We start from the raw sequence: 24,236 nt of genomic DNA on the forward strand, positions 1-24,236 counted from the left end.
CATTTCCAATTTAGAGCCTAATACTATACTGCGGCATTTTGTGTATTTTTCAGTATCCCACTAATGATACTTTTCAAAATCATGCACTGCCGGTTCTTGTGAGAGTAAGTAGACGATTCTCACTTTAAGTATCGATTCTGCCCAGTACTACAAGTAACAGTATCGCAAATACACACATATATATCAATATTCTCTACAAAAAACTAATAAACTACCGCTAGTTTATCGCTCAATATTTATTGGCATTTTTTAGCGCACTCACCTCTCACTGGTCAGTGAAGATGTCATCGATAGTGACATAAGCCCGTTATTGTTGCCGCTACTGTTAAATTTGTTGCTGTTATCGATGCTGCTAATACCGTTTAGTAGACTACTGCTGGTATTGTTGTTGCTGCTGCTATTATATTGGTGACTGGCGTATCCCGCTCTCACACTGTCGCCGATTTCGTTCTCATCACCTGCCAAACCCGCGTATTTGTCACGATTTATCGAACGCTTAGTTCTGCAAATATTCAATCATTAATTATTTTTTGTTTTGGTTTTCTACTATACAAAAACAAAAAAAAAAAATTATTGTGAAATAGAAAAAATAAAATTAACAAAGAAGCTAGTTGACAAAACAGAAAAAATTAGTTGGCAAAATAATATGTAGTTTTTGCTTTTTTCCAACAAATTTCGCAATTTTTTCCTTCAAATGTCACTACTGCATTTGACATACATATATTAATTCCCCATATGGAATGAAATTTCAACGCTTACTTGAGACAGGGTGCTCGGTATTTTGTGCGCGCCTCCAGTCGCTCTTTGGCCAAGTTTTGTTCGGTTTTTGCCGTTTGTTTGATGGAAGCCTGCAATGCCTTCTCCTTGCACCACTCCACGTGCCGATCGTAGGCTTTCGGGCCGAAGCAGCGTTCACAGTGTGGACACTGTTCGGCCGGCGGTGGCTGTATGCGTTTGGCGAGTGAACGCTCAGACGAGCGCATACGATCGCGTGTAAAGTTGCCGGCACCGGGCAGTGATGTGGTCGACGAGGTTGACACGTTCATTTGACTGTTGGCGTTGTGGGCGGGAACGGCGCTGGTGGCGGCGGCTGAGGGTGTGACGCTATGTGATTGATTGTGTGCAGTGGTAGCGGTTGCCAATTTGCGCATTGAGGCGCGTGCGGTACTGCGCGCCAGCTCCTCACCGCCGTTCGACTTTTTGCGCGTCAATACGGGCGAAGCAATGTGCTGGAGAAGCAGTAGAAGCAATGTGTTTTTTTTTTTTTGTTTTTTGAGAAATTCAAACTATTTCAAATCTACACTCACCTGCAACGGCTTAGGTGACTGTCCGCGCGGCTCTTGCTTCGTTGTCGGTAATCCGAAGTTCTTCGGCAACGGATAGCTAGCCAATTCGGTGCCTTCGCGTCGCTGTCGTGATGAATCAAAAACATTACGCTTTTTGGTCGCCATTTTCTCGCAAATGCCCACATGCTTCTGCAGCGTAACCGGATTGAAGGTACGTCGGCAGATGGGGCAAGGCACCAATTGAGTTGGTGCATCCGGATATGGGTCTGCTGTGTTCGCAATTGTGCTGCTGTTATCTGTTGTTTATATTGGGTGTTGTTCGGTAGATAGCGAAGAAGAGTGATAAAAGAGAAGAAAAAAACAGAGGAGAAATAAAATTATTCGGTTTGTTTTATTTTTAAATATTTTTTTAAGCGTTGATGTGTACAATAGAGAAAATAATAATAACAATTTGTTACAAATGTTTTTGTTTTTTATATTTATTTTGTTACTCTAATGACATTAGCCAGCTGAATAATGAAAAAAGTGTAGAAAATGGGGAAAGTATTATTTAATATTTTTCTTTCAATGTTTTCAAAATTGAAGCTACCGTATCGGAGCGTAAGATGCATGCAATTATGGCTTGAAATTTTTAATTAAGTTGGGGCATGAAGAAAGGGAGAAAACGCAAACACACACATATATACATATGTACACATACATATACGCATACTATATATAGTACCAAGGTTATGCGCTCGACTATTTTAAAATTTCAACTCTAAAATTAATTATTTTAACGACAAAGCGCTAGTAAACATTTTATACGTTTGCGTCAAGCATTGACTCTTGGTTTTGTGCTTGGCATCTTACAATGCAAGGCGACAAATTCGTCTCCACTCAGCACTTTTGCTTTGTTAAACAATTAACTTCTTTGTCTATTTTTAAACTTAAACAAATTTGCGTGCAGCGGATGCGTAGTCAAGAATGCGTGGCCCAGTAAGAAATTTATTCAACACCTACAGTAAAGGGGAACAATTAAATATATTTGTTTTTTGTAATGAATTCTAAAACAAAAAGGGGATACAGTGAGTGTCACTGAATATCGTACAGCTATTTGTTAGTTCTATTTTGTTCCTGTATTAAAACTCTCATGAAAATAGTTGGGTGGTTGGTTAAAGTGGTGATTCATCCAGCATCCAACTAGCGCTTCCGCGGCATTTTATTGCCACATCCTCGTTACCAACCACCAGTCTGTGTGGTTTAAGACCTTATTGGGTTGTTGACATCTAAGCCAGATAGTTGCTCGAGATCCTCGAAAAGCGGTTTGCCCAGGGTTAACATTTTGTCCTTCCATATGGCAGGGCATTTACAGAGGAAATGGAAGATTGTTTCCTTTTTCTCCGGTTGTTTACAACTATGACAGTGCGTGTTGTGAGGGATGCCCATTTTGGCTGCTTGTTCTCCGATAGACCAAAAGCTAGTTATGACGGCCGTTAGTCTACAGGCCTCCCGTCGTTTCATGTTTATCAATGTCGACGATTGCTTGAGTTTGTAGGTGGGCCATAACGTTCTGTTAATTTTGCATTTCGCCTGGTCTCTCCATCTACAATCCGTGATTCGGAGGTATTTTAGGAAAATTGTCTTCTTGTCAGCACCCAGGGGTGTGAATACCGATTCTGCACGAGCGTTATTCATGGCAGATCCTCCTCTTGCCAGTTCTTCTGCTTTTTCGTTACCTTTAATGTGCCGATGTCCCGTGACCCAGATTAAGATTACTTTAGGGCTTTCACTCAAGGTGGTAAGGCTATTCCTACTTTGTTCCACCACTTTAGAGGTTGTTGTAGCCGAATCCAGTGCCTGGATCGCAGCTTCGCTATCCGAGAGAACTGTGATATTGCTCTTAAAAGATAAATCTGCGAGAAATCTGTAGCCTACAAGCTTTCCCAATTGCCAGTAATTCCGCCTGGAAGTCTATGACAAATATATCAGCTCCCACACCACAATCCACTTTACTGCCATCTGTATAAACTGTAGTATCGAAGTTGTTTAGTGAGAATCCCTTATTCTATTGCTCCTTAGATGGAAAGAGTGTGGCAAAATTCCTATTGAATGTTACCGTCGGGACGATGTAGTCAGTCCTCTTCGAGGTTAACGAGGAGTTTGTCGCAATAATAGACTGCAAAACCGTCCGTTTTTTCTTTCCAACGACCCGCTTCATTTAACCTAAATGCACTCATGGTTGCGGTCTTCTTTATATGTAGGTCTATTGGAATAACGTGTGTCGGTGCATTGAGAGCCTCCCTAAGACATGATCTGATTGCACCGATCGTTATTGAACAGACTGATCTTTGTATTCTGCCGAGTAATTCGGTATTGCACTCTCTTCCTAGAGCTTTCCACCAAACTACCGAACCTTATACAACCATACTTTGGTGGAAGACCCCATCTTCTTCCTAGCATACGTTTACAGGCATATAAAGCAATTTCTGCTTTCCTTACCCGTTATTCGACGTTTAATTTCCAGCTAAGTTTGGATTCCTGAATTACCTCTAAGTATTTTGCACTGAGTAAAAGTGAAAGAGTTTGTCCGTTAATATTTGGTAGTGTAAAAATTGGTACCTTGTTTCTGGTGGTAAAAAGTATAAGTTCTGTTTTACGCTCGCTTAATGCCCTTTGGATAATCCTACTGATCGTCTTGGGACACAGTCCTGACGCCATTAGCACCACATCATCAGCGTACGCCATCGCTTTTACCCCACCTGTATTAAGTTTTATTAAAATTTTTCTAATCACACGTTACCAAAGAAGTGGAGATAATACTCCCACCTGTGGAGTGCCCCTGCGGACCTTCTTGGTTATGTTGGTTTCTAGCATAGAGATGACCCAGTCACTAATGCAATTGTCCACCCCTAAGCCTATCAACGAAATTAGTACAAAACGTAGCCGACTTTCTAAAAAAAATTACAAAAAAAAAAATGTAGACTCTAAAATTGTTATCAGATTTTTCATTAATGCTTATGCCAATCCAATTTTAGTATAATATGGCGCAAGTTAGAAGTGAAGTGGATACTGGATACTGAAAATCGTGTTGATATTTTTGGAATTTTGAGGTAATTATGTAGATTGTTTTAAAAGTTAGTGGCCTTAAGAAATAAGAATTTCAAGAGTTTTAATAAGTTTCGTTTCCAGATTTTTGTTAGTTCAATTGTAGTATAATTCACGTTCTCAGCAGGTTTAACAAAGCTTCTGCTCAACGCCCGCTTGCCTGAAAGGAGATGTGACTATCGTCCAATCGTCAACTCATTCGCCTATAATGGTACCTTCTCAATTTCATCTGGGATAGTATGGAAGTAGTAGAGCTGCCAAGTTATCGCCCATAGTATGGATAAAGTGTGTTATTTAATGATATCTCGATGATTTTGTGCCCATTGGTGCTATCGCCCCGGATTTGTTTAGTTTATTCATAACTATTGACATTAATTTTTGAATGATGAATCGCACTACATTAAAATGTGAAAATGTTGTCGCTTTAATATATCTTATTTCTTATTTGCTCACATTTTTTTATTCAAGGTGACGCTGCCGATCTGGCAAGGAAATTTTTTGAATACCCCCGTTTTCAGTTGAGCCTGAAGGAATTTTCAGCAAGGAATTTTGATCATAGTTTATACTTCAACTATCGAAAACCATCGACAGGTTGACGGCTGTTGTAAGTGGTTAAAAAAAGTGAACTAATTTAATGAAACCCCATTTAGAAGGATATGTTTCCTCCAGACGCTAACGAAGTGTACTACTGTTTGTCATATTAGTAGGCTCGAACGTGTCCTGAAAGCTTTTGTGCGTTATGCTTTGCGTTTTTTAAATTTCACTGATCCAATTCCATTCTATAAAAGTCGGTGTTTGCTCATAAATCTAAAATCACTAGATATTAGAAGGGCTATTCTCTCCATTACCTTCCTTTTCGATTTAATAAATGGAGTTATTGACTCCTCATTGGTACTCGAGAAAGTCAATTTCAATATTCCTCAGCGAAGTTTACGGAATCATGATTTTTTCTGGTTAAGGATGGTAAGAACTAATTATATTTCCTATGCCCGATTTCTAGAACTCTGGGAGATTTTAATTAGCTCTCAAATCATACTGGCCTGGATTTTTCTTCCACAAAGAACCACTTCAAATTGGTACTAAATGAATTGCTGAACTAAATTCTTAGTATTATCTAATAATTTTCCTCTGTAAATTATAAGAAATGTTATCTTTTTTTTTCACTCATTACAATTGAAACTATGTACAATAGTTTATTATAAGTTTGATTTTACTTTGATTAATATATTAGGCATTAACTGTTTTCATAGTCTGTAAGATATATTGTATTTTTGAGACTATTAATTGAATAAATAAATAAAGAAATAGGCAATTTTATCTATGAGTAATGGCATAGAAAGTCCGTCATTCACCTATTCACGTATAAATCAAGTTGGGTCTGATTGTACACTGCTTCTTGTCGCAAGTGAAATGAATAGTTTCGGATGCCCGTTCTCACTTTGACTTATGGCTCATAGGATCTTTCCAAACACTTACTGCAGGCAATTCATTTCCCAGTATGTATCCGCCTGTTAATTTATGTAAATTTCTTGCTGGAACCACTGATATTTTAAATATTTAAAAAGTCTAGTCTTAAACTCTTGGCGAAAATATCAAAGTGGCCACCGAAGTGAATTTTCTTCAAATCTATTATACTCAAATAGCCAGTCAAGCGTGGATAAAATAAAAATAAAATAAAAATAGTTGAAGCCAAATTTAGAGCATACATACTTATATACAGGGTGAACGATATGAAGTGTTACCAACTTCGCACTGCTTGTATCTGTAAAACAGCTCATGACATCAACGTCAAAATTATTCTAATGACAGTTCAATATATTGTTTATAAGCCATCAAAAGCATTTGCGTCTCAGTTTTGTTGAATTTTTTTTTCTGTGATGGAATTCAAACATAATAGTGCGATTGCGTTATATTTGGCTGGAAAATCACAACCAGCCATTGTTCGTGAGCTCAATCACCAAAAGTGAAAGTAAAAATGTTTGTGTATCGCACTATAAAACGTTACAATGATACTGGTAGCATTGCAAAACGCTATGGAGGTGGGCCAAAAAAACCGCAACAACGCCAGAAATGGTTCGGAAAGTGAAGGTTCGACTTGAACGAAATCCACGTCGAAGTGGAAGAAAAATGGCCAAAGAACTGAAAATATCGCAAGACAGCATTCGACGCATATTGAAAAATGAGCTCAAGGTCTAGGCTTACAAGTTCCAAAAAGCACTCGATCTTTCACCCCAGTAAAAACAAGCTCGGTGCGAAAGAGCAAAGGTGTTGTTGCGCTTGCACTCAAAACGATCGTGTTTACCTGACGGAACGCTCATACGAGAGTTTGAGCCTATATATGGCTACTCGAAGCAAGTATGAACCAAGAATGGTTAAAAAATTATGTTCCACACTTCATTTCGTCCACGCAATGGCTTTCGAATTCGTCTAACGTCCGATGGACTATTCCATCTGGTCCATTTTGGAGAGCAAGGTGAGGACTAAAAAATATGCCAGTATGGATGCGTTGAAAAAAGCGATTATACGAGAATGGGCCAAAATACCTCAAGATTACATTCGTGCAGTATGCAACTCTTTTTTTGACCGTTTGAAGGCTATAGTCAAGGCAAAAGGTGGTCATATCGAGCTAAAGTGAATGTGTTTTAAAATTGTGATCATTTCTAATTTTACACAAAAAAGTTATGGTGTTTTGAATAGGTAACACTTCGTATCGCATATATGTGGGTGATTCTCCGCGTGGCGCAGAATTCCATGCCCCAGACGTTTTTAAAAAATAAATAGTATTTACAGTAATGAATCCAACGTGAAAAAGTAATTTCTGCGTTTACAAACAAAAATCAGTAGTTATAATTATATATTAAAAAAATTGAATTTTCTTCAAAAGTGCAGTTTAAGGTGCCAAAACGTCGCGGTGAAGCCTGTCGCCAGCATCACTTATAAAATAAAAACCAAGATTTTTGTGAAGTATAATAATCAGTATAGCTGTTATTGACATTTTGGTATTATACATAGGTAGTAGAATTGAGAAATATAAAACACTTATTAAAAAAAAATTTAATGCTTTTTTGGATGATATTTCATGTCCTCAGTTTTTTGCGTCACGGTAAAGCCTATCAATAAAATTTGATTATTTACATAAAAATAAAATGTCAAATTAGTTTTACCCTAGTAAAAGCAACATTTAATTTTGTTAACCTGATCCACTAAAGCAGAAATTAATCTCATGATTGAATTGTTTAGTTTTTATAACTTGGAAATAACAAACTTGTATTGGGGATAACAGAATCGTCACTGACAAGCCTCCATATATTTTGCAATAAAATTAATAATTATTTATAATCAATCTTAAATAATGTGTAGCATTATTACACTAGTGAATATAAATGGCCTCAACATGAAAAAAATTGGAAATCGCCGACAATTCGTTTAAAAAATCAGTATTACATGTGCGCCATGGTGAAGCCTTTCTGTATTAAACCGGGTGTTTTATTCCTAATAGTTACACGTGCAGTGAATTTGTTTAAACAAATACAAAAAAAGTTATTAAAGGAATCAAAGCTAAGGTAAGCTTCTAATAAATTACCGCATAAATTTCCATAAATTACCGCAAAAATGTCCATAAATTTCCATACACAAAATAACCGTTGAATTCACAGACGAATAAAAATTTTCCTTTTTATTGTATAATTTCTAACTATTGAATAATCGTTATTTAAACAAATTATAAAAATATGTCCAAACTTTAAAACTGATTTATTCTAATTTGCCTATGAATTCAATAGTTCAATAGATCTAATTAATGTGTTTAAAATGAAGCATGAATTGGAGCCATTGGATTTGATTGATTTATAATCAAATTATGACTTAAAGAAAAATATTCCCATTACAAAATTCTTCTAACTTTTCTTGTAGAATCGATTGACATTCATAGTTTTGAAAGAAGTGTAATTTTTCATAATTTGTTTACAGAATTACTGTTAAACAATTAAAAATTGAAAAATACAATATAAGGGTAAGACTTATTTAATTCTCCTACAAATCCAACAGCTTACTTTGGTAAAGAATGGTCGGTACATAGCTACATATAAATGTAGTACACACCAGAGTTTACAATTAAATTGTTAAAAAAAAAAAAAATTACCTTGAAGATTACGTTTTGATTTTTATTTAATTGCAAAAAAAACCAATAATAATATGAGCCGAATTTTGAGCAACGCGGAGTATCACCCATGTACAAAAAATAAATCAAAAATCAATACTGGAATTTCATTTTCAATATTTTGCTTCTTTCTCTACAAAAATATGAAAGCAGTTTTTAACTTTATCGCTTTACTCAATTGTTTTTTGTTTTTTATGGAATTGGCATTTTTTCCTAATAGGTTGCTACGTCGTAGACATTACGCTGCATGCGCCATGATACATAAATTTCTTTCAACACGATTATAGCTATGAGAAATTCCCGGAAATATGCAAAGATTTAATTAGAGATTTGTGTAGATGACTCATTTAACTATTCGATATTTATAAACTTTAGTATATGTACAGATTTACATGCGTACATTAGGGTGGGTCAATTTGTGGGCAACGATTTTTCTCAACATCGTTCCTTGCAGATTCGGATTCTACATTGAATTCCAAGAAAAAAATCCACTAAAGGATAGCGCTAAAGTCAATTTTTGAAAGGAGCTGTCTTTAATTGATACAATGAAGATGGAAAGTGAAAAAATGCACCTTCTGTTGAAAGTAAAAAGGAACTAAAATCAAAGTAATTGTAAATACTTTGTTAATTAAAAAAAAAAATAATGAAAAAATATCTTTTTTAAATAATATCTTTGATTTACATAAAAAAAAATTACAGACTGTCACTTTTCCACATAAAATATTAAAAAAAATTACATATAATTTACTTTGGAGCGCCATCAACTGGTTAAAAAAAATTAATAACAAAAAATGTCTGATTAATTTGGTTATTTGGCATGATTTCTGAAACTCAAATGTTTTCGCGTATTCGATTTTAAAGCTTAATTAAAAAAATATATTTTTTGTTTGCTTTTACGTTCACTTTTTATAAATCTTAGTCCAAGGGTCGGGTTTTTTCTGTTTTTAGTTAAAGGGTGTGTCTATTAATTATTATTATAATTATTAGGCTGCTTCGTACTGCGACCAAGAGCGATATATGTACTGTGCCAAGCCTGCTGAGATACCCCATATTTTAAGGCTTTTTTTAAATTTTTGCATGCTCTGTGGTTTATTGCCCCATAATTTATATGAATGCACGGCAATACCATTAAGGTGGTGTAGCCTTTTTCTGCCTAAGGCAGTAAATTCACAAAGAATGTGTTCTGAATATTTTGTTCAGTGTCAATTTCCCAGAAACGACAGGTGATGGTCCCAGACCAATTTTGTTTAAGTGATATCTGAGACTGCAGTGGTCTGTAAAGAAACCAGTTAAAGTCTTAAGTCTTCTCTGCTGAGTAGCTTATCAGAAATTCCTGTGACCGGTGAGAGGAATTGTTTCGCTTGTCATTGACCGATAGAATTTTGTAAGTGTTCAACGTTTTTCTTCTCCTTCCACTTACTGAGGAATTCGTTAATGTGGTTTTTTAAGTTCACAGAAAGGCTCAGGACCAATTAGAAGCATTTTTGCGCCGTTTTTAGCAAAATGACCAGCCATTTCATTTCCTTCATATCCCTCATGTCGAGGAACCCAACCTAATAATACTGTGTTGAAGTTCCTTTACGTCTTAAGAAGGTGCAGGTTAATAGAAACCATCAATAAAATTTGTAGCAAAATGGTTACTTGATAATTTTTTTTATTTTAATTTTTAATTTTAGTTTTTCCTACATCTACAAAAAATTATTTGTAGAAAAATTATTTGTGGATAGACTTATCAGGTAAGAAGGAAACGATTTCCTATTTCCTCTGTGAATGCCCTACCATATGGAAGGAGAGAGTGTGAACCGTAGGTAAACCACTGTTCGAGAGTCTCGAACAACTGTCTGGCTTAGACGTCAACAACCCAATAAGGTTCTTTAACTACACAGACTGGATATAGTCTTGCTGTAAATAACTGTTAAACAAGTTGGTAACGGGGATGTGGCGAAAAAATGGTGTGAAAGCGCTAGTTGGATTCTGAATGAATTACCACTTCACTCCATCAACCAATCAGACTTATCAGGTAGTGAAACATCGAAAACATTCGAAATATTCAAAACATCGTTTCCAAACACTACCTCTTTAATATATATATAATTGGCGCGTACACTCTGTTTGGGTGTTTGGCCGAGCTCCTCCTCCTATTTGTGGTGTGCGTCTTGATGTTGTTCCACAAATGGAGGGACCTACAGTTTCAAGCCGACTCCGAACGGTAGATATTTTTATGAGGAGATTTTTCATAGCAGAAATACACTCGGAGGTTTGCCATTGCCTGCCGAGTCACGCACCAACCCATTCGGCTACGGCGGCCGTCCTCTTCAATAACTGGCCTAATTTAAACAATCGAAAAAGGTCGGGTGAACATTTTTTTGCGAGCGGGAGACCCTCTATGTTCTTTTTTCTTTAGTCTGCTTATGCGATTCGTCTGTGGTAGATGTGCTCCCTGGTCTCTTGGAAATTATCTGTGAAAAGGTGACTTTATTACTCTGCAAAAACTCCTATCGATAAACATAGTTCCCATTCGAACTGTAATAATCTCTATCTGATTTGTAAACTAAAATAAAATGAATAAGAATTATAAAACTAGTTATAATATTCAAGGTGGCACAAAATTAATCGCTCTATCAGAGGATTTATAATTTTTGTAAATGAGTAGTCACATTTGACACTTATGAACTATAAGTAGACAGCTGTAGTTTACAAGCAGGCAGGAAATGAAGCGCGTGAAGGTCAAAATAAAGACTTTCATCATTCAAAATAATAGTTTGTATTTAGTAAAAAAGTTATTCAAAAACAAAATTGGATTACTAATTTTGCCCACCTTGCGCACATTTGCCTTGGTGTGTACTCAAAAGTACTAAGCTCTAAGTTCCGTCTGCGAGTTTGGTCAATAACTATGGTGAAAAATAAAACTGTGAGGGGAACTTCGGCTGCCACGGCACGAGAGTATTCGCCATTCATTCACATGTAATCAAGCGCTCGTCCAATCAGTCGTTGTTCAATAGCAACGAAGCAGCATGAGCGAAGACTGTATTGATTGTTTTGTTTTCATATATCACTAACACATTCTTAGTTTTTTCGTAAACAAACCGATTCGTAGCTCCTGCCAGGAATGATAGATACCAGGTTTGTTCGTTAGTTATGGTGAAGAAAAAAATGTTTGAGTGGAACTTTGGATTCTATGCCATTTGTTTTGTGTTTCACAAAATTTAGCTTCAGCTTAGTGAAACACAAAACGAATGACGTCAGCATATCTGTCAAATTCACTGAGAGCCAGCTACCGGTCTGATTTGGCCACACCATAAAACTCTTTTCACCATGGCTATAACTCTCATATTAATTTCATTCTAATTCTCTTTCTCTTGTTATTCCCATTAATGTGCATAATGGAGGCCTCGGAGACTTCCAAATCGACCATTGCTTACCAATCTTGTAAAATTGGTTTGGCAATAATTGTAATTTGTCTTACAAACCAGCTTGGATGCTAAAGAACCATTGCATTATTAAATTTCTAGAGCATTTTCCCCAAACGCTCAACTTCTGTTGTTGTTGTTGTAGTTGTAGGAGCATAACCCCATTCCCCATATCGGGGAATGCTGCTGAAGTGACAGTCGTTGGCCGGATATAAATCCGGGTCGTTCCGGTTACGTAGAACTGACTGTCGTGGGAATGTACGCTCAACATCTTCCGATATTTTCGTAACTCTCTTCTATGAAACGTTCAACACATACCTCACAAACCTCTTCCGGCGCGGCTTATGCAGTAATAAAAGTAGAATTCAATCCACACCGCAAAATCTGAAGCAATCGCTTTTGACCTAAAAGCACACAGCTCTTCACCAGGAAAGCACAAAATTTGCACGAACTCTCTTTCCTCAATTAAAGTCAAAAAGAACGTACACAATCGAAGTTCGAGTATCTCAAAAATGCGTGACTTATTAATAACCCACAAAAGCAGGCTGAAGACAATGATAGTTAGTGCCTAGGGCGCAAGTTTATCTATGTATAGAATAAATTTTATAAATAAACTATCAATAATAATAATAATAATAATAATCTTTTTGTTCCCTCTTTACAAACGGCTTTCCATCCACCCTAAACTAAATGTGGAGAGAAAAGGTGTTTCTTTACTTAAAAGTACGTTGTAGTATATTTTTAAGTGCCTTAGCCTCAGTCATCGTTTTTGAAACTTCATTCAGCCCATCATCATCAACATATCTAGCAAGTTCGTGTCGACAACTTTAGTTTACAAAGTAGAAAGCTATTTCCACAACAATAATAAAATCTAAACATAAATACCATATCTGTGCCAAAACGTGCCAAGCTTCTCCGCTTCGAGCCGAATCGAAGAACAGGTGTGGCGGCGAGTTTTATAACACCTTTGACTACATTGTACGCTTTTTTTTCTTTCGTTTTTTGGTATTTTCCCGTCATTTTAACAATATCTGCACGTTTATCTTTCAATTCGGTACGCGAATTTGCATTGAAGTATTTGTGAGCATAGCGCAAAAAAAAATCGTCCACTTAATACATATCAATGAAGGAAACAAAGCAATAACACAGACAAAATTTCGAAAATCATGCCAATACTTTGTAGGCAATTTGTTTTGAAAGTACTTATGCTGGTACTTCAGACAAGTTGCCAAATATGGGTAACACGCGCTGATGCGCAAGGTGGGTAAGAAGCAGTTCTTGCCTTAGTGAATGAGAAAATAAAAAACGTAAAAGCGTTACGCACAGGGCATCCGTTCTCAATTTGATTGGCAGTAGTGCATACTAGAGCTTTATTATAGAGCTGGAAGATATTTAGCTGCTACTTGAAAAAAACTTAATAAGTAATAAGTTTTCTTAAATGACTTTCGAGCGAAGGATTAAATAAAAACTGAGTTAACCCCATTCTGCGCGTCAGCCTCGCCCTCGGTTGCTTTGGATGTGAGGTACTTGGAAAATGTATGTTAAGATGCGAATATTTAGCTCTCTAGCATATTTTGAGGTTATACATCTTCAAGCAAATCAGACTCTTTTATATTTTATAAAAGCCGCGCGGCATCACACGGCATAAGCTTTAGAAGTTCTTTGGACTGCTCTTTGCACCTTCTCATGTTTGTTCCTACCTACTCAAGCCTAGTGGATGTATCATTTTTATCCGAAGCCTTGGCATTGAGCAACAAACTAATTTTTGAACAAAGAATAAATATTCAACTTAGTTTTAAACTCAGTAAAATGGCATACGAGCAAAAAGCTTATGGTGATGATTGCCTCGTTCCACTAACTTTGAGTGATTTAAGCGATATGAAACGTTGACATTTAATGTGAGGTCATTAAAAGCAGCCGAAATCTTCATTGCATGTGATGAATATGGGCCAAAAGGTTATGCTATGTTATATTTCGCTTTATTAAAGCATTTGCTGACGTCAAGTCGTTGTGTTCGCCTAGAATGTTGTGAAAATAGAGGGGCTTATTACACGATAATACCCCCTCTCATCGTTTCTGACCACAAATGTCTATTAACCACTCCACGTGTTCGCCTGTTTAAGCTCCGAGTGGGCGCGTTTCTACATTTCTTAAGCTCTGTTTAGAAAATTACTTTTTTTGAAGTATCGAAAGCGTGCAAGACATGCAAAGGTTGTTGTTGTAGCAGCATAAACATTCCCCATATTTACATACGGAGAATGCTGCTGGAGTGACAGTCCTTGGCCGGATATAAATCCGGGTCGTTTCGATAACGTAGAACCGACTGTCGTGGAAACGAGACATGCAAAGGTCGATGACCGCCATTATGAACAAAATTTCCAAAAACGAGTTAGATTAGATTAGATTAGATTTGTGGGGGATTGGACTAGTTCAAGCACACACAGATAGTGCCTGATAGATTTCAATAGAAAGAATAGAGAGATAGGTAAGATAAAATGTAGGTGGTAAGATAGAAAAACTATTTTGAGGTTACTCTTCCACAAATCTCTTGGATTCATTGATGAATACTCAGTATCGCAATATCACAACCCAATATCCTAAGTCTGTTTCTGGAAAACGCCGAACAGCTACAAAGAAAATGCTTTGCAGTGTCGTCATCCTCAAGACAGGACAGGTATATCGATCTGTTGACGACCCCCATGTCAGCCATATGCTGCCTACAGGCGTTGTTCCCTGGTGTGATTACCCCCACCAGTACTCTCAGATGCTTTCTGCTGAGTTTTAGGAGAAAGGTCGCTATTTTCCTGTTTGGTTCTTTCACAAAGCACTTGGCTACTCTGCACGAGCTCCTCCACGAGACCTCATGAAGTCGTCAATCCATAGTTAAATCGATGCAGGGCCTAGTGGCATACTTGCAGAGCCTTCATTAGGCAGTTTATCAGCTAACTCGTTTCCTGTAATACCACAATGTCCAGGCACCCAAATAAGACTAATTTTGTGTTGTGTTTTGCAGCACTGTTCAGTTTTGTCTTACATTCACCGACTAATTTCGAAGAGCAGCGTGGTTAGCAAGGGCTTGGGTTAGCTGCAGCTTGACTGTCACTTCAAATTCCAATACTGCTACTCCGCCACATTTTCTCAATTAGCCAATATGCCACGTTCACGACGGCATAGACTTCCGTAAAGAAGTTACGTGCATAAATTGTTTGATAAGTTTCTTGACCGTACAAAGTCAGTATAATGAGTCCGAAGGGAACTATTTGGAATAAAAAAAAAAACTAATTTGCCAAAACTCTTTTTATTGCTCTTAAATTTGCACCAGTTCGAGAACTTTTGAAACAGACTTTGCACCTACTTTTTCGTTGAAAATTTTAAAACAAAAAATGGGTGCATACTTTTACGAAAGCGAACCACTTTTTCCTATTTGGTTCTGTTATTATTTTGTTCGGTTTTTATTTGTATATTTTTCTTCATCCATTCTTGCGCTTCACTACCTGTTAATTGAGAACAAAAATAAACACTATGAAGTATTCGCTGTCGCAATATCAACAACAAACGTCAAGCAGAAGCACCTTGCCAGCCGTCACGGCTTCTAAGAAGTTTGTGCAAACTCCCCAAGTGAGTGCGCTACAAGACAGAGTGAAGTGATATTAATTACGCGCATACGAAAAAAAACGTAGCGGTAAAAGCGGAAAGCAGCCAAAGAAATGTAGAAAAACCAACAACAATTATATTTAAAGAAATGCTTCTAATGCTTTGTGCAACAGTACTCAGCTATATTTAGCACCAACGACCTGACCCAATGTGCGCTTGTACTCGTACCGGACCGGACACCACAACCACCGCCACCGCCAATCGAATGGCTTTCGGTTGCAATGCGCTACCAGCGATACTTTTCAAGTGAACCGCTAATTGTCCATAGCACTGCCATAGACATGGACATGGGCAAGTGCCCCGTGCATTGCTTGTTTGCAGTTAACCGGCACACAATTCCGCATAACTTCGCATTCAAACTGTGACTGCTTGTGCGGAACATAAAATGTATGCTTGCGAAATGTCAAAAGTACTCGTCCATTAAAACTCGCACAGAATCTGCGGTGGCAGTGTCAAGTGGCCGTAATGGCAGGGCCATAATGCGCTGGTATGACAGGCTTACATACACAAATTCAAACGTATGTGAGTATGTAAATGAAAAGAGATTTCTGCAGAATGGAAAAAATTGGTCAAATGGGTTATAAAAATGTTATGGGATTATGCAAAGATACGCTTGAATTGTTTCCCTATTTATTGAGGGCATGTAAAGTAACTGTATCGTAGAATCAATAAAAATAAATGTTGCAAACAAATGAAGAAATACTAAAACTAAACTGAAAAAAAACATGAAAATCTTTAAATACCCTAATTCGCGACTTTCTCGCTATATTTTACCTTAATTTTATAAACTACGTCTTAAAACTACGATTCTCAACAGGCTTATGAAACATTTGACACCTTTGTAGTTAAGCTTAGGCGGCCGCCGTAGCCGAATGGGTTGGTGCGTGACTACCATTCGGAATTCACAGAGATAACGTAGGTTCGAATCGAGGTGAAACACCAAAATGAAGAAGAAACTTTTTCTAATAGCAGTGGCCTCTCGGCAGGCAATGGCAAACCTCCGAGTGTATTTCTGTCATGAAAAAGCCCTTATAAAAATTATTGGCCGTTCGCAGTCGGCTTGAAACTGTAGGTAACTCCATTTGTGGAACACCATCAAAACGCACACCACAAATAGGAGGAGGAGCTCGGTCAAACACCCAAAAAGGTGTTTAGAGGAGGTTTAGAGGAAAGAGAGCAGGCTGAGGTTTATGTTAATCGCTCTCGCCTTCTCATATGATGCCTACCCTTTCACGTGTACGAGTATAAAGCGTCGAAAGAAATATTAATTGATCTTACCCCCTTTCTCATTTAACTCTTTAACTCCAACACCTCTTCTTTCAAAATAAAAAGTCGTAAGTTGGTGATTGAACCGGCAGAGGCTTCGGATAAAAATGATACATCTGCTAGGGTTGTGTAGATAGGAACAAACATGAGAAGGTGCAAAGAGCAGTCCAAAGGACTTCTAAAGCTCATGCCGTGTGATGCCGTGCGGTTTTTATAAAATAAAAAAAAAAAATCTGATTTGCTTGAAGAAGTATAACCTCAAAATATGCTAGAGAGCTAAATATTCGTATATTAACATACATTGTCCAAGTACCTCATACCAAAGCAACCGAGAGCGAGACTGGCGTGCAGAATGGGATTAGCTCAGTTTTTCTTTAATCCTATGTTAGCTTCCAATTATTACCGATTTACCCACTCTTTGATGGCTGCTTTTATAGTTAATGAAAGAAGTGCAACCTATTCTACATATAGAGAAAGCTTCATCTCTCTAAACACCGACTAAATCATAAAATTCCCCATTTCTTGGCGCAGGTGGGCCGCACATTTGGTAGCGTGCGATATGTAAGCAGTAATTTCCATTGCCGAACTTAGTTGATTTTGAAAGCCAAAGCAGCCTTGAAAGAAATAAACTGCAACCCAGCACGGCACTCAGTGCCAGTTTACATGCAGCCAGCCAAAATTTTGAATTAAAATTTAAAAATTAAATTTAAGAAAATTAAGAATTTGAATTCTTGTGATTAAAACAACTCAACACAACAGAAAATAATGACTTTTTTAAATTTTAACTAAAAAATCAACATTTTGTAAGGTAAAATTATTTTATTAGGTGCGCAACTAAGTTCCCGCTGTTTGTCAATAGATGCCGCCAGCAGTGTGTGCTAGTCTATTCTAAAATAACCTAATCGTCATAAACCAAGCTTAAATGTATGGTAAACAAACTGCGTCGACACATTAGTGATTTTGTTTTGGTGTCAATACTTTTGGTTTTGTGAAAATGTCTGATTTTGTGCCGAATAATCGTCATTTGCGGGAAGTGTTGATTTTCCTCTTTCATTCGAAAAAAAACGGGGGCTGAAGCGTATCGAGAGCTACAAAAAGTGTATGGAGATGCTGCTTTAAGTGAAACAACGTGCCGAGATTGGTTCCTTCGCCTCAAAGACGGTGATTTCAATGTTGACGACCGTCTGCGTGAAGGAAGGCCAAATTCATTTCCAAACGGTTGCATACTTTGGGAATGATTCAGAAACAGAGGACTTGGGTTCCTTATAAGTTAAAACCAAGGAATCTTGAACGTCGTTTTTTCGGATGTGAGCAACTGCTCCAGTGGCAAAAAGGAAGGGTTTTCTTCATCGCATCGCGACGGGTGATAAAAAATGGATTCATTACAGCAATCCAAAGAAAAGAAAGTCATGGGGACTGCCCGATCATGCTTCTACGTCGTCGCCTCGGCCGAATATTCACGCTGCGAAGGTTATGCTATGTATTAGGTGGGACCAAGTTGGTGTTATTGATTATGAACTGTTAAAACCAAGCGAACCCGTCACTGGGGATCGGTATCGAGTTCAATTGATGCGATTCAGCCGAGCACTGCGCGAGAAGCGGCCGCAATACGCGGAGAGAAGAAGTGATTCTACAGCATGACAATGCTCGGCTTCACGTTGGCAAACCCGTTAAAACCTACATAGATGCACTGAAATGGGAAATCATACCCCACCCACCATATTCTCCAGATATTGCGCTGTCCGATTATCACTTGTTCCGATCGATGGGACATGGTCTAGCTGACCAGCAGTTCCATTCATATGAAGACATCAAAAAATGACTTGATCCGTCGATAGCCTCAAAAGATGAACAGTTTTACCGCGACGGTATACGAGATGTACCAGAAAGATGGGAAAAAGTAGTAGCCAGCGATGGGCATTGGTTTCAATGATTCCCTTGTTTTAACAATAAAATTTATAAATGATACGAGGGGGCGCAAAATTAATCACCCTATCAGAAGATTTATAGTTTTCGCTGTAATATATAGGGGTTTTTAATAGGTGCGCTTCAACTTTTTTCCGATAGGGAGGGCGAACGACGCAATATTTTTTATTTTTCGCTTGTCATTTGTAAACTTCATTAGTATACATTTCATCATGGAACGCTACACACTTGAGCAACGATTGCAAATCCTGCAAATTTTTTATGAAAATAATCGTTCTGTTGCTGCTACTTTAAGAGCATTACGGCCATTTTACGGTCCATTTAACAAGCCTTCCCGTTTTGGGGTTATGTGAAGTCATTGGTCTACAGTAACAAGCCGGCGACGATTTGTGAGCTCAGAGCCAATATTGAACACGAAATTGCTGGAATTTCGGCCGATTTATGCAAAAGAGTGGTCGAAAATTGGGTTCAACGATAGGACTTCGTAAAACGTGCACGCGGTGGTCATGCAAAAGAAATCGAATTTCATACTTAAATGTATATGTTCAAACTCGATAATAAAAAAAAAATTAGTTAAAAAAGTCAAACCGTTTGTGGTTTATTCAAAAAAGTTCAAAAGTTGAAGAGCTCTTACTGAAAAACCCTACACAAACAGACAAGCAATGGAGCGCATAAAGACCAAAATACAGATATCCATAGGTGAGGTTAGGTTTTTGTGACAGTCGGCTCATTTAGATCATACAGGTCCGTTGTGGTCTCGTTGTGCAACACGGGAACCCTACTGTGTATTTTTCATGGAATCATTTAGACTCTCTTATGAAGCGTAGGATAAGTTTTCTCCCAACACCGGATAGCTCCGTAAGAGAGTCAAAATGGTATTTTGCTAACAACTTTGCTCTACTCTTTGCTAAGGCTGGACTGGTTAAAGAGAGTGTTCTATTGTTTTTGCCTCTCCCTTTTCCTCGTTCCTACAACGTGCGCAGTATTAATGAGAAAATACTTCGAGCCTAAAAGAGTGCCTACTTAAAGCTAATGACCGGTGACATAAGCCACGACCTTCGAGATGTTCTTTCTTCTTCTCTTATCGATTTGGGGTCAAACTAGCCTGGTTGTAACACAAGTATTTTCTTCTCTCCATGATATGGTGGCCTCCTGAAGAATATTATTTTTTATCCTCAATTTACAAGTTGCCATAGGAATTCCAGTATTGCCTGTGATTTCAAGCAGTGGAACATCGGTACCCTTTCGGCTAGCTCATCGCCTTTGCAATTTCCTTCAATATATCTATGTCTCGGAAGCCATATACGGCTGGCCTTGAAGACGGTGCTAATATCATTTAGAGTTGCCAGGTATTCCAGAGCATTTACTGAGCAACTGAGCATAGTTTTTGTTACGGCGAGTGAGAGAGACCTTTAGATGTCCATAACTTAAAATCAAATCATTCGTTTTTTTAATAAAAAAGTTATTCAACAGCAAAATTGGATGATTAATTTTGCGCCACCTTGTATATACCTGCATTAGTAAGCACACCTACAGTTATCTATATACATACATACCTACCACTTGTTTGGTGCAAGAACGTCATAAATCAACTAATGTTTTTTAGATATGTACCTACCCTGTCAGAAATCCAATAGATTAACGAAACCAACGCAAGACAAGTCTTGTCGAGGCCCTATGCTCCCGAGAGAAGTGAACAAGGAAAAAAAATGCAGAGATACCCTCCTTCATTTATTTTATGTTGTGTAAAAATTTCATGTGATATCTATTAACACTACCTCATCATATGTGAAAATGTGTCTTGGCTTTTATGCACTCAGGAAGGCAAGTAAAATGAAACCTTTGCAGCCGTTTTGCTTGAATTTTTTGTAATTTTTAAAGTTATGGCTCTCTTCCGGCAAACGGGCGGTATATAAATATGTATGTACTAATTCACCAATTAACTCACAACTGATAATTGTTGACACAAACGCTGCAACAAGGTTAAATACGAGTCTGTACTCGTGCTGCGAAATCGCACTTCAGCCGCTGACGCTTTTGTGTTATCAGCTGTTTTGTTGCCCTTTTTGAACTACGAAAATGGAATGATGTATTACAAAATTACAAATGAAGGCGAATATATCAATTGTTATGCAGTACGAAAGCGTACGATTGGAAACACTTTTTTCTGTAGATCTTAAAAATTCTCATTTACGTTCCATATGGGAGACTACAAAAATGTTAAGTTAAGTCCAACTTAGAGGGACCAATAAGACTTCAGAGAGATATGTGAAAAGCATGTATTTTAGGCGATTCCTGAAAACAAATTAAAAAAAAAATACTAAAGAGATATCAGTGATTGGCCTACGACCAGTCTGAGCGGGAAAATATGTGAAAAAATATATAAAAAATAAAGGGTTTTCTAATAACAGGTGTTAGGTGTTAAACAGGATTGATTAACAATTTTTTATGGCCGGAATAGGGCAGCCACTTTGCAATTCGGTTATGGAAAATTTCAAGAAAAGGATATTGTCCTGTAATCGTGGTCGTGGTGGTCATTTGCCTGATGTTATTTTCCACTATTAAGGGCATTACTTCCTCTTTATAACAAAATAAACATCCGATCATTTATATTAAAAAATAGCATTTTTCTTTGAATATCAAAAATAACACCTCTTATTCAAAAGCCCTTTCTAGTACATGAAGAATTTCTAAAAAAATACGGTGAAGTTAAGCCGCATTCATTTAAGGTGGTGGCACTAGACCAACAACAATGTTTTGTGCGTTTAATTGTCAAAGTAGCAAACAAAGAATGAATTCGCCTTGTTTCATTTTGAGCTGACAGCCACACGGATACGGCGAAAGAGAGAGAAAAAACAAATCTCTGATTTCAAATCTGATTTGCCGACACCACCTTTAATAGATTCGCCGTTGGTGAAGTTGAAAGACTCCAGCTTTTAATTATATACACATTTTTCGTAATGGCTCAACCCACCTAAACTTTATTGAATGCTCAACCGTAGACCAAAAGGTCTGTTAGATGCCCATAAAATATCTAGCCTCTCTTTTCTAGCCTCAATTACAATAGCAATGACCAGGCGGACCATTTCATCCTAGATTGAAGCGATGTCAATTTGGAAATGCACTGCTCTAATGTTAAGAAAAAAAATTTTGTTTTGAAGAATTCGTAGACATAATTCTAGAGTAATCGAAATGATCTTGAAATAATAAGTATCGGTTAAAAAAAAACATTTAAATAAGAAAAGTTTCGTTTAAAAAAAAATCTTTGAATAAGACTTTTCTTCGGTTAAAAAAAATTCTTTAAACGAGAATTTTCTACACCGTATAAGAAAATTCTGGCACTATGCGCCCAGTGATCGGCGCGATAGCAATTAATAATTTTAATAAGAAAATTCGAGATCACCGTACTTTCGAGTTCAAATTCTTGGTTTCTTCTTGATTTAAGTATACAAAAAGCGAAGAGCTAGGGCTAAGGGAGGTTGGCTGGCACCAAGCTATGGGGCTACGCCAGGCGAAATCCATACTGTGAAGGTACAACCAAAAGCGGTTTGAAAAACTCTAAATCCTGCCTAAGGATAAACTGAGAATGCTAACGGGCATTCTCACAGGCCACTACAGACTGCGAAGTCATCTGCACATGATCGGGATTTGGTCTACGGACTCTTATCGTTACTGCGACCAATCTCAAGCAACCCCAATGCACCTTCGATCCATGCTTCTGAAATGAAACATAAAAATAAAAAGTTTTTTTGCAATGCTCCCTACTTTCCAATCAATAACAACCCTCTAAGATTGCCATAGCGGTTTATAAGATTCATAGGCGAGAAGCCATTGCTTCTCTGATATGATAGGACGATAGTCCCATGAAACGGCATCTGAAATTAGTCAGCGCGTGTTCTGAGCTCATGCAAGAATGATGTATTCCCCGTTCATATTTGGAATATGACTGGCTCCAAGAACAACCGTGACGTCGAGGCAAGATGATATTGTGTGCAACGTGGAAGGCTAATTTTCAAATGTCAGATGCAGAGGTGTTCTACAAGCACATCTACCAATACTCGGTAACAAAAAGGTGCTTCTGGCCTTAAAAGCATTTACAATTACAACAAACTTGTGTGGGTGGGCCTGTCTTCAACTATTAATAGAGATCATATCAACAAATAGGTAAATCTCATATGGGTACCCGCTCACAGTGGTCACAAAGGCAGTGCTTATATATCCCTGTTAAAAAAAAATGGCATACCAGGGATTTAGAACCCTCCTTCGGACTGTTCTGGAGCCTCACTAGGCGAAACTTTTCCTCAGATTGAATAAGGGGGCGCAGCATTACTAGACAAATACGGAAGTTATTAGATAAGCCAAGACCGGCATTCAGAAAATAGCAGCAAGCTGCTTAACGAAACTTCTTAACCGTACAAGTCGTAACGGCAGAGCCGTCGCAGACTTTCTTATTGGCTATCACAAAGTAATTTGCAAAATTTGTGCTTAGGGCATTTTGTCCCGTGCGAGTTATGCAATGAAAAGCAAGTAACAGTAGGAAACAGGAGATCACTTAATGTATCCCTGAGAAGCTTTTATCAGTACTCGATTGAGCTCTCTACGATTACCGTACCTGGATTCACACGACCAAAATGGCAGCTCGCCAAAGATCCTTGCGAGGTCTCCAATTGATACGTGAAACGGTAAAGACCTGTAAACGAAGAAGTGCGTTAGAGTAGAGGGATTCTGATCGTAATTATTAGGTGGCTTGCTGTCTACTCTTCTACTTATCTAAACTAAGTTTGAGTGGACGTTAATGGCTTTCTTCGCCTTATTAAATGAAACATAGCAAAGGTAATTCAGTTTGATCGAAATGAAACGCCGTAAAATGAGTTTCAACCATATGAAATCAACTTGAGCTCTCCAAGTCTAAGTGTAGCTTTCGACTAAACTCCGGAATGTAATATTTCCCACTTCAAGTTAACTTTCCCCTTTTTGGTTGATTTTCAAAAGTCTTCGTTTGTACTTAAATTTTACACTACTAAATTTGTATAATAGCCAGAATTATCACAGCAAGTCCATAGCGTCAATTGCTTTTGAAAGTCACTTATTTACATAGATTTAAATGATATAACGGTGTTTATATAAATAAGCGTTCAAAATGCCATAAAAAGCGTTCATCTATTCGACTAATTTCCGCAAGTCATTTGCGCCAAATAACTACGGCTTCTGCGTTTAGTGGATTAATACCTTTTTGGTTGTAATACCAGTTTTTGTTTTTGTAACCCATTAGAGTGAATTACTAGATAATATGAAATAAAACAGTTGCTCCAAAGCTCTCCACCAAATATAGTTGTTAGTGTTGTTTTATTACAGTACGTACTCGTACGTAAATATTTTCAGAGGTTTTCGAAGTAGTTTTGAGATATTTTTTGCGGCAGTGAGGAAGTGAAATAATCGCAAAAAGGG

General features: G+C 37.5%; 1 protein-coding gene across 7 annotated transcripts in view; it reads right to left on the minus strand.

The window, feature by feature from the left end:
* LOC128867787 (mucin-2) overlaps positions 1–24,236 on the minus strand; it is a 162,923-nt gene that overhangs the window by 15,815 nt on the left and 122,872 nt on the right. For all 7 annotated transcript variants that reach the window (XM_054109283.1, XM_054109288.1, XM_054109287.1 and 4 more), the window contains 3 exons: positions 1,308–1,582; positions 760–1,229; positions 263–502 (listed from right to left, as the gene is read on the minus strand). In XM_054109283.1, the coding sequence (XP_053965258.1) occupies positions 263–502; positions 760–1,229; positions 1,308–1,582 (985 nt within the window). The remainder of the gene's footprint in view (positions 1–262; positions 503–759; positions 1,230–1,307; positions 1,583–24,236) is intronic.

This window comes from Anastrepha ludens, chromosome 6 (genome assembly GCF_028408465.1).
Source record: "Anastrepha ludens isolate Willacy chromosome 6, idAnaLude1.1, whole genome shotgun sequence".
In the NCBI taxonomy this organism is placed as follows: Eukaryota; Metazoa; Arthropoda; class Insecta; order Diptera; family Tephritidae; genus Anastrepha; species Anastrepha ludens.